General features: G+C 45.9%; 1 protein-coding gene across 1 annotated transcript in view; it reads right to left on the bottom strand.

Annotated features, from left to right (window-relative positions):
* Positions 1-12135, bottom strand: part of TYR (tyrosinase) — a 55840-nt gene extending 43705 nt beyond the window's left edge. The window contains exon 1 of the mRNA XM_053385556.1: positions 11180-12135. Within this exon, the coding sequence (XP_053241531.1) occupies positions 11180-12004 (825 nt within the window). The 5' untranslated portion in view covers positions 12005-12135. The remainder of the gene's footprint in view (positions 1-11179) is intronic.
* Between the last annotated feature and the right edge of the window lie 645 nt (positions 12136-12780).

The raw sequence follows: 12780 nt of genomic DNA, 5'->3' as shown, positions 1-12780 counted from the left end.
TTTGGACATTAAGCCAATGTCCGGACTTTAACATTCAAAAACTTTACTTGCAGAAACTTATAGTTATGGATGAATTAAAACTTAATATTTACAGTCCCATGCTTCTCCAAGCATGGACTTACAATTTCTTCTTCTAACTTCCAAACAACTGTATTTTCCTGTTTCCAGAGCTCAGCACTCAGCCTTCTGTATCTCAGAAAGGCCATGCCTTGCAGCTCCTAGGAGAGGTTTCTACTTTTATCTTCTCCTGCAGCTTTGCTCTCTTTCTTCCAAGCGAAGAAGAAGCACTCTGACACTCTGTTCAACTTAGCAGTGTTCACAGTGGGTTCTAAAACACAGCCATCTTGCTTCACATAAAATGGAGTCTCTCCTTCGCACCTCCCATGTGACCAACATTAGCCAATCACATGAGAACTGCTAAAGAACTCTCTGGAATTCATTTACCAACACATGGTAATACATACAAGCATTTGCAATTTCGGTGAGTAAATTGAGTAAAACATAATTGAATACCTATTCACTCAGTGGCAGAGCACATGTTTTGCATGGGAGAAAGGCATAGGTTCAATTGTTGATGTCTGCAAGCCGAGGTGGGGAAGACTCCTGCTTTGAGAACCTCTTCCTCTCAATGTCTCCTGAGGTAGATGGACCAGTGGTCTGACCCTGGTATATAATGCCGCTTCCTTTGTTCCTACTCTAGTGTCATTGTCAGAATCCTTGCAGGAAAGCAATTCAAAATCTGGCCTTTGATTCATGTTGGTATGACAACAGTGTTTCTCCCCAGCACGTCTCGGTACCTCTAAAGAAACGCCCACCCTGACTTCTATTCTAACCTTTCTATAACCATGTTTTCTTCTCTATAAATAAAGTATAGATATGCAAACATTTCAAACCCATCTAAAGGCATTCAACCAATGTATGAAATCAATTCTAATTTTACGGCTACCAATAGTCCCCTAGCATTCAATACCTTTGTTCATTCGGATTGCAGGGGAAACAGAGCATACAGTGGAACATTATCTCGGAATTTGTCGTTTTCAAAAGGGTGTGAGTGAGAACAAGCTTTAGCCTTGTTCAGGAACTTTCCTGACCATATGAGAATATTTAGAATATGGAAGTGGGGCAGGGGTGTGGACACAAGCATCAACCCCAATGTGCCTGGGCGTGGGGGTTTCTTTCCAGATCTTCATGCGTTCAGCACAAAGTCTGAAAATGGTTTCTAAGCATGTTCTGTTGAATAAGACTAAGATGGAGTTATCCATCTCAGGGAAGCCGTTAAGACTGTGTGCACATCATTCAGTTAAAACACATGGCTTCTCCCAAAGGATAACGGGAACTGTAGTTTGCTAAGAGGAATGTGAATGGTTGCACCATGGGGATAAAACTGCAGTTCCCATGATTCTTAGGGGGGAGCCATATGCTTTAAATGTATGTTATGGACCCAGTTCTAAGTGTTTTCAACAGAGGAATGCTTAGGAACTCTTTTCAGACCTTCTCATTAAACTTCTAGTCATCAGCTTCTTTGGGCTTGTGGGTACATCTGAAAACCGAAGAAACTGTGGTGAGGACCATACATGCGCTGCAACCACAGCTCTTACCACCAGGAATTTCTTCCTGAGGTTTAGTCAAAATCTCATTTCTTGTGATTTGAATCCATTGGTTGCTACCCTCTGGAGCAGCAGAAAACAAGGCTGCTCCATCTCCCATGTGGTGACCCTTCAGGTATTTGAAGGCGGCTATCATACCACCTCTCAATCTTGTCGTCTTCAAGCTAAACATACCCAACACCCACATATGGTTAAGTGAACGCCTGAAGAAGTGTCAGGGATTGGGCAGAGGAGAAATGGTGGAGACTGCCTCCCTAGCCTGACCCTTCCAGGGAGGAGGAAGAGGAAGGCAGTTTAGGTTTACAACAGGGGTTTGTGGGAGGTCACAGCTCAGAGGCAGATGAGGGGGAAAGTTGGGAAATAATGGGAGGGGAGGGGGAGGGGGAGGAGAAGGAAGCAACAGAGGGGTGACAGCCGACAGACATGGTGTCCTTAGAAAGCATTTCAGACTCCCAGAACCCAGCAAGCCTTGAAAGTAGGAAAGCAAAGAGCTCAAAGACAGAGGGCACATAGCTTTAGGTCTGCAAATGTTGTGGAACTGATTACTTCCCGTACCCCTAATTTGCATTGCATTTCCTTTGCAACAGGTGGAATAGCATAATGATGATGTAGTTAATTACATAAGCGATGTAAGTTTTGTAATTTTGCCACAACAGACAGCGAGATGGGCGGAAGACAAACTGCAGCAGAACAGCAACAGGGCTGTATGTTACTCATACGGGATGAAATGGGAGGTGATGCCTTTTTGCATCTCTAAGGAGCGTTAAATTTTTATTTTATTTTTCTTTTAAAAGTGCTTTCAGGTTTTCCTCAGTCCTTGGGTTCCCTTTGTTCATCAGTCCAGCAGCGTGGGAGAGCCTCTTCGGTGAGATGAAATTCATTTTGGGGTTTTTTTAAAAAAGAGATTAGCTTTCAGAGGGATGTGTTTGTGTGTGGGAACATAAACTGTTTTTGACAGTTTTGATCGCAGGAGCAGGTACCTCAGAAGACCGTAAACACGAGAGAAGCATGCTTTGCAATTGCAGAGGTGTAACAACAGTTGGCTGAGGGGAAAAGGAAAAGCTTGGGCTGCATGAAGAGTGGGGGAGAAGTCAGCATTTTAGCATGCATTCACAGTTATCGCTGTTTCCATGGCAACATCTCCACAGAATAAAGTAGGCTCTCCTTTCTTTCGAAGAGGGGAAGCAGAGTTTGAAATGGATACTTCACATAACCCCCCAACAACAAATCCACAACAAGTCTTGAGTGCTCCCTGATCTCCTGTGTAAGTGTCATTATATTATTGCAGTTCAAAAAGCTGTTTCTTTGAGACTCCCCTGTGAAAGAAAGTGTTTTCTTCTTTTTAAAAAATGCTTTTGCTTCTTATTTGCCCACTGAATTTCCACAAAGCCCTGAATAGCCTACCTCCTACCTCCTTCATCCTTTTTTTTCATTTTGTTCTGGACTTGACAGCCTTCTGGCATTAAATCTCTCTTCCTCCACCCCATTTTCGAGCGCATTCTCCTCTTGTTTACACTGCTGGGAGTTGCAAGAAATCGCCCTGAATTCTGAACTTAACCCAGTTTGAGAGGGATCAAAAGCTGTTTAATGACTTGTATGAAAACTTGCAGGAATCTTTTGTAATTGCCTAAGTCAGGAGTGGGAAACCTCAGACTTGGGGTGTGTATGTGTGAAATGGGGACTTGTCCCAAGCAATACCTTCTCTGAAGGCCATACCCTACAGAGACATCACCTTGCCAACAAAGGAAGTGAGAGCTGGACCATAAAGAAGGCTGATCACTGAAGTATTGATGCTTTTGAATTATGATGCTGGAGGAGACTCTTGAGAGTCCCATGGACTGCAAGAAGATCAAACCTATCCATTCTGAAGGAAATCAACCCTCAGTGCCCACTGGAAGGACAGATCCTGAAGCTGAGGCTCCAATACTTTGGCCACCTCATGAGAAGAGAAGACTCCCTGGAAAAGACCCTGATGTTGGGAAAAATGGAGGGCACAAGGTGAAGGGGACGACAGAGGACGAGATGGTGGGACAGTGTTCTCGAAGCTACCAGCATGAGTTTGACCAAACTGCGGGAGGCAGTGGAAGACAGGAGTGCCTGGCATGTCCATGGGGTCACGAAGAGTCAGACACAACTAAACGACTTAACAACAACAACAACAACAACAACAGGCCATACCCTCACCTGCTCTGCTCAATGCTCATCTAGACTGCTTTTGCCTGACTGAAATGTCTCATTGATCTGCATTCATGCCTGCTCCCCACTTTTGCATTTATAGTATAATTTTCTATTAATTCTTTTTCACAATAATCTTCATATCAAATAGTTGCATTGCTTCTTAAATTGACTTCCCACTCACACCTTTCCTGCTACATTATATCTTTATCTATTACAAAACAGATAAAATCTCCCTTGCAATTATTTTATCATTTACCTTCTGCTTCTTTTGTCTCGAATCCTGGCCACAATTTCATTCGACTATTGTATTTTTTTTTAAAAAATAGTCCATGAAAGGCCTCCCTTCTTCTATATAAAACAGTTCATCATTTTGATATCTTAATATCACTGTCAATTTTGCCATTTCTGCATAATCCATAACTTTCAAAAGCCACTCTTCCTTTGCTGGAACTTTCTCTCCTTTCCATTTCTGTGCATATAATATTCTAGCTGCGGTTGTCACATACATAAATAGTTTTGCCATTTTCTTTGGAAACTCTGTCCCTATTATGCCTGTAAGGAAAGTTACCTGAAGGAGCTTCTCCACCCCCAGTGTTCAGCCCAAACACTGAGGTCCAGCTCCGAGGGCCTTCTGGCGGTTCCCTCACTGAGAGAAGTGAGGTTACACAGGGAACCAGGCAAAGGGCCTTCTCGGTGGTGGTGCCTTCCCTGTGAAACACCCTCCCATCAGATGTCAAGGAAATAAGCAACTATCTGACTGTTAGAAGACATTTGAAGGCAAACCTGTTTAGGGAAGTTTTAAATGTTTGATGTTTTATTGTGTTTTTCATATTCTGTTGGGAGCCACCCAGAGTGGCTGGGGAAACCCAGTCACATAGGCAGGGTATAAATAATAAATTGTTGTTGTTGCTGCTGCTGCTGTTGGTGTTGGTGTTGTCTTTTGGGAAGAGCCCATTCCCTGCTTTTTTAGTCATCAATCCTATGTCTTTTGGGAAGAGCCTGTTCCCTGCTTTTTCAGTCATCAAGCCTACACACAAGAAGCTGGTACAAAGCATATCGGTGTAGGTTAACTTGGCATTAAGTTACACCAGTTCAAAACCCTGTTCAACAGTGGGGCAACTGCTACCCTGCCTAAGCCTGCCGAAAGGAAAAAGGTAAAGGGACCTCTGACCATTAGGTCCAGGCATGAACGACTCTGGGGTTGCGGTGCTCATCTCGCTTTACTGGCCGAGGGAGCCAGCGTGCAGCTTCCGGGTCATATGGCCAGCATGACTAAGCCGCTTCTGGAGAACCAGAGCAGCGCACGGAAACGCTGTTTACCTTCCTGCCGAAGTGGTACCTATTTATCTACTTGCACTTTGATGTGCTTCTGAACTGCTAGGTTGGCAGGAACAGGAACCGAGCAACGGGAGCTCACCCCATCGTGGGGATTTGAACCGCTGACCTTCTGATCAGCATGCCCTAGGCTCTGTGGTTTAACCCACAGCGCTACCCACGTCCCCTGCCAAAAGGAAAGCAAGCCTTTTAAAATAGTGTTCTGCATCAGTTTGCCAGGTCACATGACTGAGCTGAATGGGCTTAGGATCCAGCCTAAGTCTTCTCTTGAGGGTCCCATGCATTCCCCCTTTGCCAAGGACTTACAGCAGCCCAGGCTGAGGCAGGGTGAGCAAGTTAAACCAGTGTATCTTCAGCTGACCCAGAGTTGGGGACTTAACAGCGACTGAGCTAGAGATCCTCTGCTCATCCCAAGCAGGTCATCCCAACAGATCTTGCCATAGAATTGCCCCCTTTTAAAAAAAACAATAATTTTTTATTTTGCAGATTTATCAAGGGAAAGGAAGAAGAAGGAAATAAAACGAGATGAGAAGAAAGAAGACAGAAATAGATAACAACAATAATAACCAAATGATATAACAATACAGTGGTACCTCGGGTTACATACGCTTCAGGCTACAGACTCCGCTAACCCAGAAATATTTCCTTGGGTTAAGAACTTTGCTTCAGGATGAGAACAGAAATCGTGCTCTGGCGGCGGGGTGGCAGCGGGAGGCCCCATTAGCTAAAGTGGTACCTCAGGTTAAGTACGGACCTCCGGAATGAATTAAGTACTTAACCTGAGGTACCACTGTAGACCATCAATCCACATTGTGGGTACAGTGACTATCAGTTCAGGAATCTTAATTTAGACATATAAGCTGATGTAAGCCCTGCAGTTGCGCACACGGGTATCAACACAAAACTGATGCCCATTTGAAATATGCTTGAATGTAGCCTGGTCAGAAGACAATTGCAAAAAAAATAAAAAAATAAAAATGGTGGGTGTTTATCCTTCCAAGCTTGAAGTGTAAGTCTCTTAGCCACCATAAGAGCTCACAAAATCCATTTTTTCTTGTGCAGCCATTAATCCCCATACTACAGGAATATAGTTTAAAAGTACATGGACACTTGCAAATATTACAGATTTCCCCAGTACATTTCTGTAACTGCTTCAGACCAAACGGAATTCACCCCTGGCCAAGCAACGTCGCGAGCCTCAAAAGAGACATTCTCAGCATTCAACCTCCAGCATCTGTCTGTAATAGACAGTACCTTTCTATGCAAACATTGCAGAGTCCAATATACAGTGGTACCTCGGGTTACATACGCTTCAGGTTACATACGCTTCAGATTACACACTCCGCTAACCCAGTAATAGTGCTTCAGGTTAAGAACTTTGCTTCAGGATAAGAACAGAAATCGGGCTCCGGTGGCGTGGCGGCAGCAGCAGGCTCCATTAACTAAAGTGGTGCTTCAGGTTAAGAACGGACCTCCGGAACGAATTAAGTACTTAACCCGAGGTACCACTGTACTTGATATATTAACACCTTTTCTTTATATGGGTGAAGAATGGAAGCCTCTGACATTTGCATGACTGACATGTGTGTCATCATCACGCACGTGACCTCTGGCACATGCACCATTTTCGGAGTTGAAAGGGGGTAGGCAGGGGAGGAATATGGTGGGTTGGTGCGGGGTGGGAGCAGGCCAAGGGAGGGGCGGACTGGACTAGGACTTCTGTGTGTCCTGTGGGTGTGCGGGGCAGCCAGGAATGGAACCCCCACTTGAGCAGGGATCCCCCTGCATAGCCTACTATACAAAAGTGAAAATTGCATCTCTCGCTTCGCCCACTTTTGCCTCTGGCCACATGCACTATTGGCATGCAAACCACCACACACCCCTGAGATTGCCCACAAAGGAATAGGCTGGGGCAGCACCACTAAACAGAACTCTAGTCATTCACGTCACTGGGAGGTTGAAGGAGAGGGGGGTAGGGAATTACAAGCTCAGCGCAGTGCAAATGCACCCAACTGGCTCCGCAAATGCGTTTGCACCGTGCTCAACTCACCGCAGCCTCGGCCAGTAAGCAGCAGTGATGCAACCAACCAGAGCTCAGGTGAACTGTGCCACCACACCATCGGCTTCTGCCCAATCCTCGCCCAAACATTTTCCTGAAGCCCCATAATACTTCCTTATTTGGATCAGCATAGAATGTAGACCTTCCAAATATTGGTATATACAGTGGTACATCGGGTTAAGAACTTAATTCGTTCTGGAGGTCCGTTCTTAAGCTGAAACTGTTCTTAACCTGAAGCACCAATTTAGCTAATGGGGCCTCGCGTTGCCACCACGTCACCGGAGCACAATTTCTGTTCTCATCCTGAAGCAAAGTTCTTAACCTGAGGTACTATTTCTGGGTTAGCAGAGTCTGTAACCTGAAGCATCTGTAACCCGAGGTACCACTGTAATCCTCATCATACCTCACCACTGGCTGTGGCACCTGAGGCTGATGGGAGTTAGAATCCAACAGCACAGCAGGAGGTTAGACCAGATCACTCTTGGGATCCCTTCCAACTCTACCATTCTATAATTTTAGAGGATCACAGGTTCTCCATCTCTGATTTAATGGAGTCATAAAGGCCATACTATGACCATTCCCCCCCCCCCAGCTGGCTACAATAGGCAGTGCTTTATCTACAACACAGTAGACAGTGTTTTATATTTTATCCTGTTGGTTCTGTTTTCAGTGTTGCCACATAGCTTGAGGCCCTAAGAATGGATTTTTCAAAAACAATAATCAAAATGACACACTTTACAAAACAAAATCTTCAGCACTCTACCAAACAGGTTAATTGGGACTATCTTTCATAATAAAAAGCAAAAACTTTCTCTAGTGACAAAGGATGCTAAATGAATAGGCATTTCCCTTGAGAATACTCAGACTTCTTTCTTGCCTGTTAAGGTATAGAGTTAATTGATTCATTACTAAAATCTTGGCTCTGGGGGAAAGTAGGAGGGAGGAATCCCGCCTCCATTCCTGTTTGTAGAAAGAAGTTGCCAACATGTGTGCTTATGTTTCCACTGTTTTAGTTCTAAACATTTTAAGCTTGATGGCCATAAGCAATTTGGCACACATTAGACTTGCCATACATCAGGAAAATGCCTGACATGTCCAGGTTTCCGGCTGTAAAAATGGCGTCAAGGTTTTTTGTGTGGTTTTTGCCAAACTGGCAAAATGTCAGGGAAAACCTAGATGTAAAAGCAGCGGAAACAGCTCCAAAAGCTGAAAATCACTATTTTGTGGAGAGGTTTCCCCGATAAAGCCCAACTATATTGGTTCAACCAAAGCTCAACAACAATTTTTCAAAAAGTAAACTTTCAAAAAAGTTTACTTTTTGAACTATGGCAACCCTAGTGGCACACATAGAGACCATACCTGCAAAAGCAAACAAATTCATGTTTATTCCATCACAGAGCCGATATTGAGAGACAATGTGGTGTAGCAGTTAGAGCATTGGGCTAGTACAGGGTTTCCCAAACTTGATTCTCAGTTGTTTTGGGACTACAGTTCCCATCATTCCTGGCCACTGGTCCTGCTAGCTAGGGATGATGGGAGTTGTAGTCCAAAAACAGCTGGAGAACCAAGTTTGGGAAACCCTGGTCTAGCATCTTGGAAGACCAGAGCTCCCTGGGTGATCTTGGGCCAGTCACCATCTCTCAGCCTAACCTACCTCACAGGGTTATTGTGAGGGTAAAAATAGAGAGGGTAGGAAGGCTTGAGCTCCTTTGAGTCAAAGTTTGAAGGAGCTGGGGTTGGGGAAAATTTGCTCCCTGTTTGCCTCGTGGATTCATCCTGCTCCTCTTGCCCCGCTCCCACCTCTGCCTGTTTTGAGGTCACACACACAGGTGTGTGTGTGTGTGTGTGTGTGTGATGTCTGCATGTGAATATTCCTAAGTAATATAATGCACACCTGAATTATTATTAATTAAATTCGTATATCTCCCCATACCCGGAGGTCTCAGGGCAGTTACAACACTGGGTTACATCCCATTGCTCGATATCACATATGCACTTGGGTTAGTGGCAAACTGGTGTGTTCAGGGCTATACTTCAGATCTGATGCTACAACCCCTCTTAAACCTTGCAAAGTGCCCATCTTTGCTGAAGGATCAGCTTTTGGTTTATCCACTTTCATGGTGAGGCAAAATGGCTACCAAAGATAACAAACTGCTACAAGTGGGATTTTCATTGTGGAGTTCTTCCCTGCAGGATTCCAGCCAATTCTCCCTCCCACCCATCTCTCTCTCTCTCTCTCTCTCTCTCTCTCTCTCTCACACACACACACACACACACACCCACACACACACACACACACACACACCCCACACACCCAAAGCCAGTTAGCACACCATAGCCATTGAGTAACTTAGTCCTCATTGGCCTATTTTTTTGGGTTCCACCTTTGTATGGTTTCTTTTCTTTTTGTACTTACTTAATCCTTAGAGTTCCCCCAGTCCTGTGGATAATGCTGCCTTGTGCATGTGTTTCTATTTTGGCTACATAAACTTGTAGCCTGATCACCAGAAGCAGAGAGAATTAGTTAAAATCACATTTATAGAACTCGGTCTCTCTCTCCTCCAATCAGCTGCCACTTATCTGCTGGCGTTCAGGCTGTCTGTTTACCCAGGTGTTTGTGGCTGCCTGGATTGTAAACCAGCTGACAAAATGGATTTCACTGCTGCTTTAATCTTTTGGTCGTTTGCGTTTTGACACATTATAGTCCCCAATTGCTTCTTGGAGAGCACATTGCATTTTCGATAGGCTGTAAGTCACTAGCAGAACTACGGTTGGGAAACTGGTGTCTCCAGTTAGAAGGATCTCGTGCATCAGTGCTGGTGGGGAAAACCCCTTGATGGAGATGATGGGGAGCAGGGGCGGAGGAAGGGGGGTGCGGTAGGTGTGGGCCGCCCGGGTGTCACCACTGAGGGGGGTGACAAAATGCTAGGCGGCACTCATTGCAGTGCCTGCAGCACGCCCGAGCCACACGTCTCTCCTGGGAGTGACGCGGTGGCTTGTGTGTGTGCAGGCTCCATGCTGCCCCAAATGGTCCACCCGCTGCATCCCCCCAGCTGTAGGGTGGCTGAGTGGGAGGAGGCAGGCAGACTCCGGAGGACCCGCAGTGAGCCCCATCCCTGGGCATGCTGCCCCAGGCACCTGAGCGGCTTCCTCCGCTGCTGATGGGGAGCCCTTGCCACTCAGAATACAGGGGCCTGAGCTAGGACCATCAAAATCTGCCTTATACTGCATCAGACCAATAGTCGGTCTTAGTTCAATGTGTCCTGCACTAGCAGGAAGTGACACTCTAGCATTTCAGATAGGGGTACTCTCAGGGGACACTCCCTATCTAGTGATGCCAGGGATTGAACTTGGAATATTCTGCTTGCAAAGAAACGCTCTACCACTAGGGATGGCTGAATATGTTGATTTCAGTTTCTCATTTTTCCAGCCTTAACTTCCACATTTCCACATCTTTGCGATTTGAAAAGCAAACTCATCATGAAAACTCATCAACCTTTCAGTACAAATTTCTCCTAACATTTTTCTATGCAATTTTCCCTAACACACAACTTTTTTTTTTTTTGCATTACAGCTTCCCCTAATAAGATGCATTTTTCATATGCAACTTTCACTAATCTTTGCATTTCTGTGCACACTTTACCAATGCATGTGCATTTTTTTTTTTTTTTTGCACATGTTGCTGAGCTGGAGAACCGCCCTGCAAAATTTGGAGGAGTGCAAATGTCAACGAATGGCAGCATTTTGGTTCGCATAATGCTTTGGCGAACGTAAATTAGGTTCACTTTTAAATGCAAACTGAATCTAACTTCTCTCCCACCTCAACTCACTGGTGAGCTATGATCTTTCACTAAGGTAGATTAAGGCAGCTCCGCATGCTCATACAAATATGCAGAAAAACACAACTATTCATGGCATCCTGGTGCACAAAGAGACTTAAAGGTACAGTTTCTCCCCTGCATAACTCAGCAGAAACAGATTCCCACCTCCCTGTGCCTACCTGCCAAGAGGAGAAGAAAGAGGCTGGGCTGAGTAAATTTGGGTTGCTAGGGTGCCTTCCGCCCATGTACTCATCCGTGCAGATGTCGCAGCTCTCGGCGTCTCGCCAGTCCCAGTAGGGGATGGTGAAGTTCTCGTTCCCAGTGAGCTTTTGGATCTCGTGTTCCCACATGAGCAAGAAAAGACGGTGCCATGGAAGGAACCCCGGAGCCTCGTGGGCAAAATCGATATCCCGCCACACATTGGTGCCTCCAAGGAGTGTGTCCCGAGAGACGTAGTAGTGCATCCAGACAAAGAGGTCGTACACATTGATGTCTCGGAACATGGGCGCCGAGCCATTGTTCATCTGGGCATACGTTCCGGTGGCGATGACAAAATCCCGGCTGGTGGTATGCTTGGCTAGGTTGAGGTAGGCAAGGAACTGGTTCTTTTCCCTGGTGCTGAGCTGGAAGATGTCTTTCCTTACCCTCAGCTTCCTCTCTGTGCAATTGGGACCGGCAAAGTTGAACTTGCAGTCGGCACAGCTGAATCCCATGAAGTTGCCGGAGCATTGGCACGTCCGGTTGTAAAACACAGCGGGCCAGTCTTCCCGGTCGTCCACTCCAGAGAAGGGAAACTGAGGGCCGAGAGGGGCATCTGAAAGTAGGATCTCGCGACAGGATCCCCTACCTGACAGCTCCCCACAAGGGGACCCATCGCCAGGCCAAATGGGACAGCATTCCTTGCTCAACAAGCTGTCGGCATTGGCACATGCCCGAGGGAACTGGCCAGAACTGAAGGGCAGAATACCCAGGAAGATGCCAATGCGAAAGAGAGACATCTTCATTCAGACCTAGAGTCCAGTGGTTCAGCAGCTGGCAAGGAACAAGCTTCTGTCCCTACACTTTCAGAGCCCTGAGAAATTTTCCCGACATCTCTCCAGAACATCATCCAGTCTCACTTCCATCTATCCCCCTCCCCTCCCCTCAACTTTCTGTAATCTGATTATCACATGTCCTGGGCTCCGTCCAAAGAACTCTCACTCCCCTTCCCCCTTCGGCTCCAGTTAATATAGAGACTTACTATGAGAATCTCATCTTCTGCCTAGCACATGATCGCTTTTGATGTACCAGCAGCACAGAGGGTGGAAGCCTTGGTCACACACAGGAACTTGGGTGCTTGGTATAATGTCTCATGGGGTTTCTGCACGGAAGGAGGAGAATCGAGGGCTGGGCAAGGCTGGGAGCGTGTAAGGAAATCCCACAGAGCTTGGCGCAGTTGCTGAGCGAGCCCAGCGCAGCAAATCTGCAAATTGCTAAAGAAAACTGGTCTGGAGTTCCTCAATCATGCCTTTTAGAGAAAGGCCTGATTTTGTGCATTTTCCAGACAGAAAGAAATATGCATAAAACTATCCCGTAAAAAAAGGAGGAGGAATAGAAGGCATAAATAGGGAACATTGACATTTTGGTTCTCCATTTGAATTTAGCTTGGTGAACAAAGGAGCACGCTTTCATAAAAGACCATGCACTCCTGCATGAACTTGCTCTGAAGTTCGGCTCATCCTCTGAGGCGCTTCTCCTGATGCTTGTCCTTGTTGGAGATGCCAAGGGGGGCAGCTGGAGA

This window comes from Podarcis raffonei, chromosome 4 (genome assembly GCF_027172205.1).
Source record: "Podarcis raffonei isolate rPodRaf1 chromosome 4, rPodRaf1.pri, whole genome shotgun sequence".
NCBI classification, from domain to species: domain Eukaryota; kingdom Metazoa; phylum Chordata; class Lepidosauria; order Squamata; family Lacertidae; genus Podarcis; species Podarcis raffonei.
This window is presented reverse-complemented; position numbering and strand designations above follow the sequence as displayed.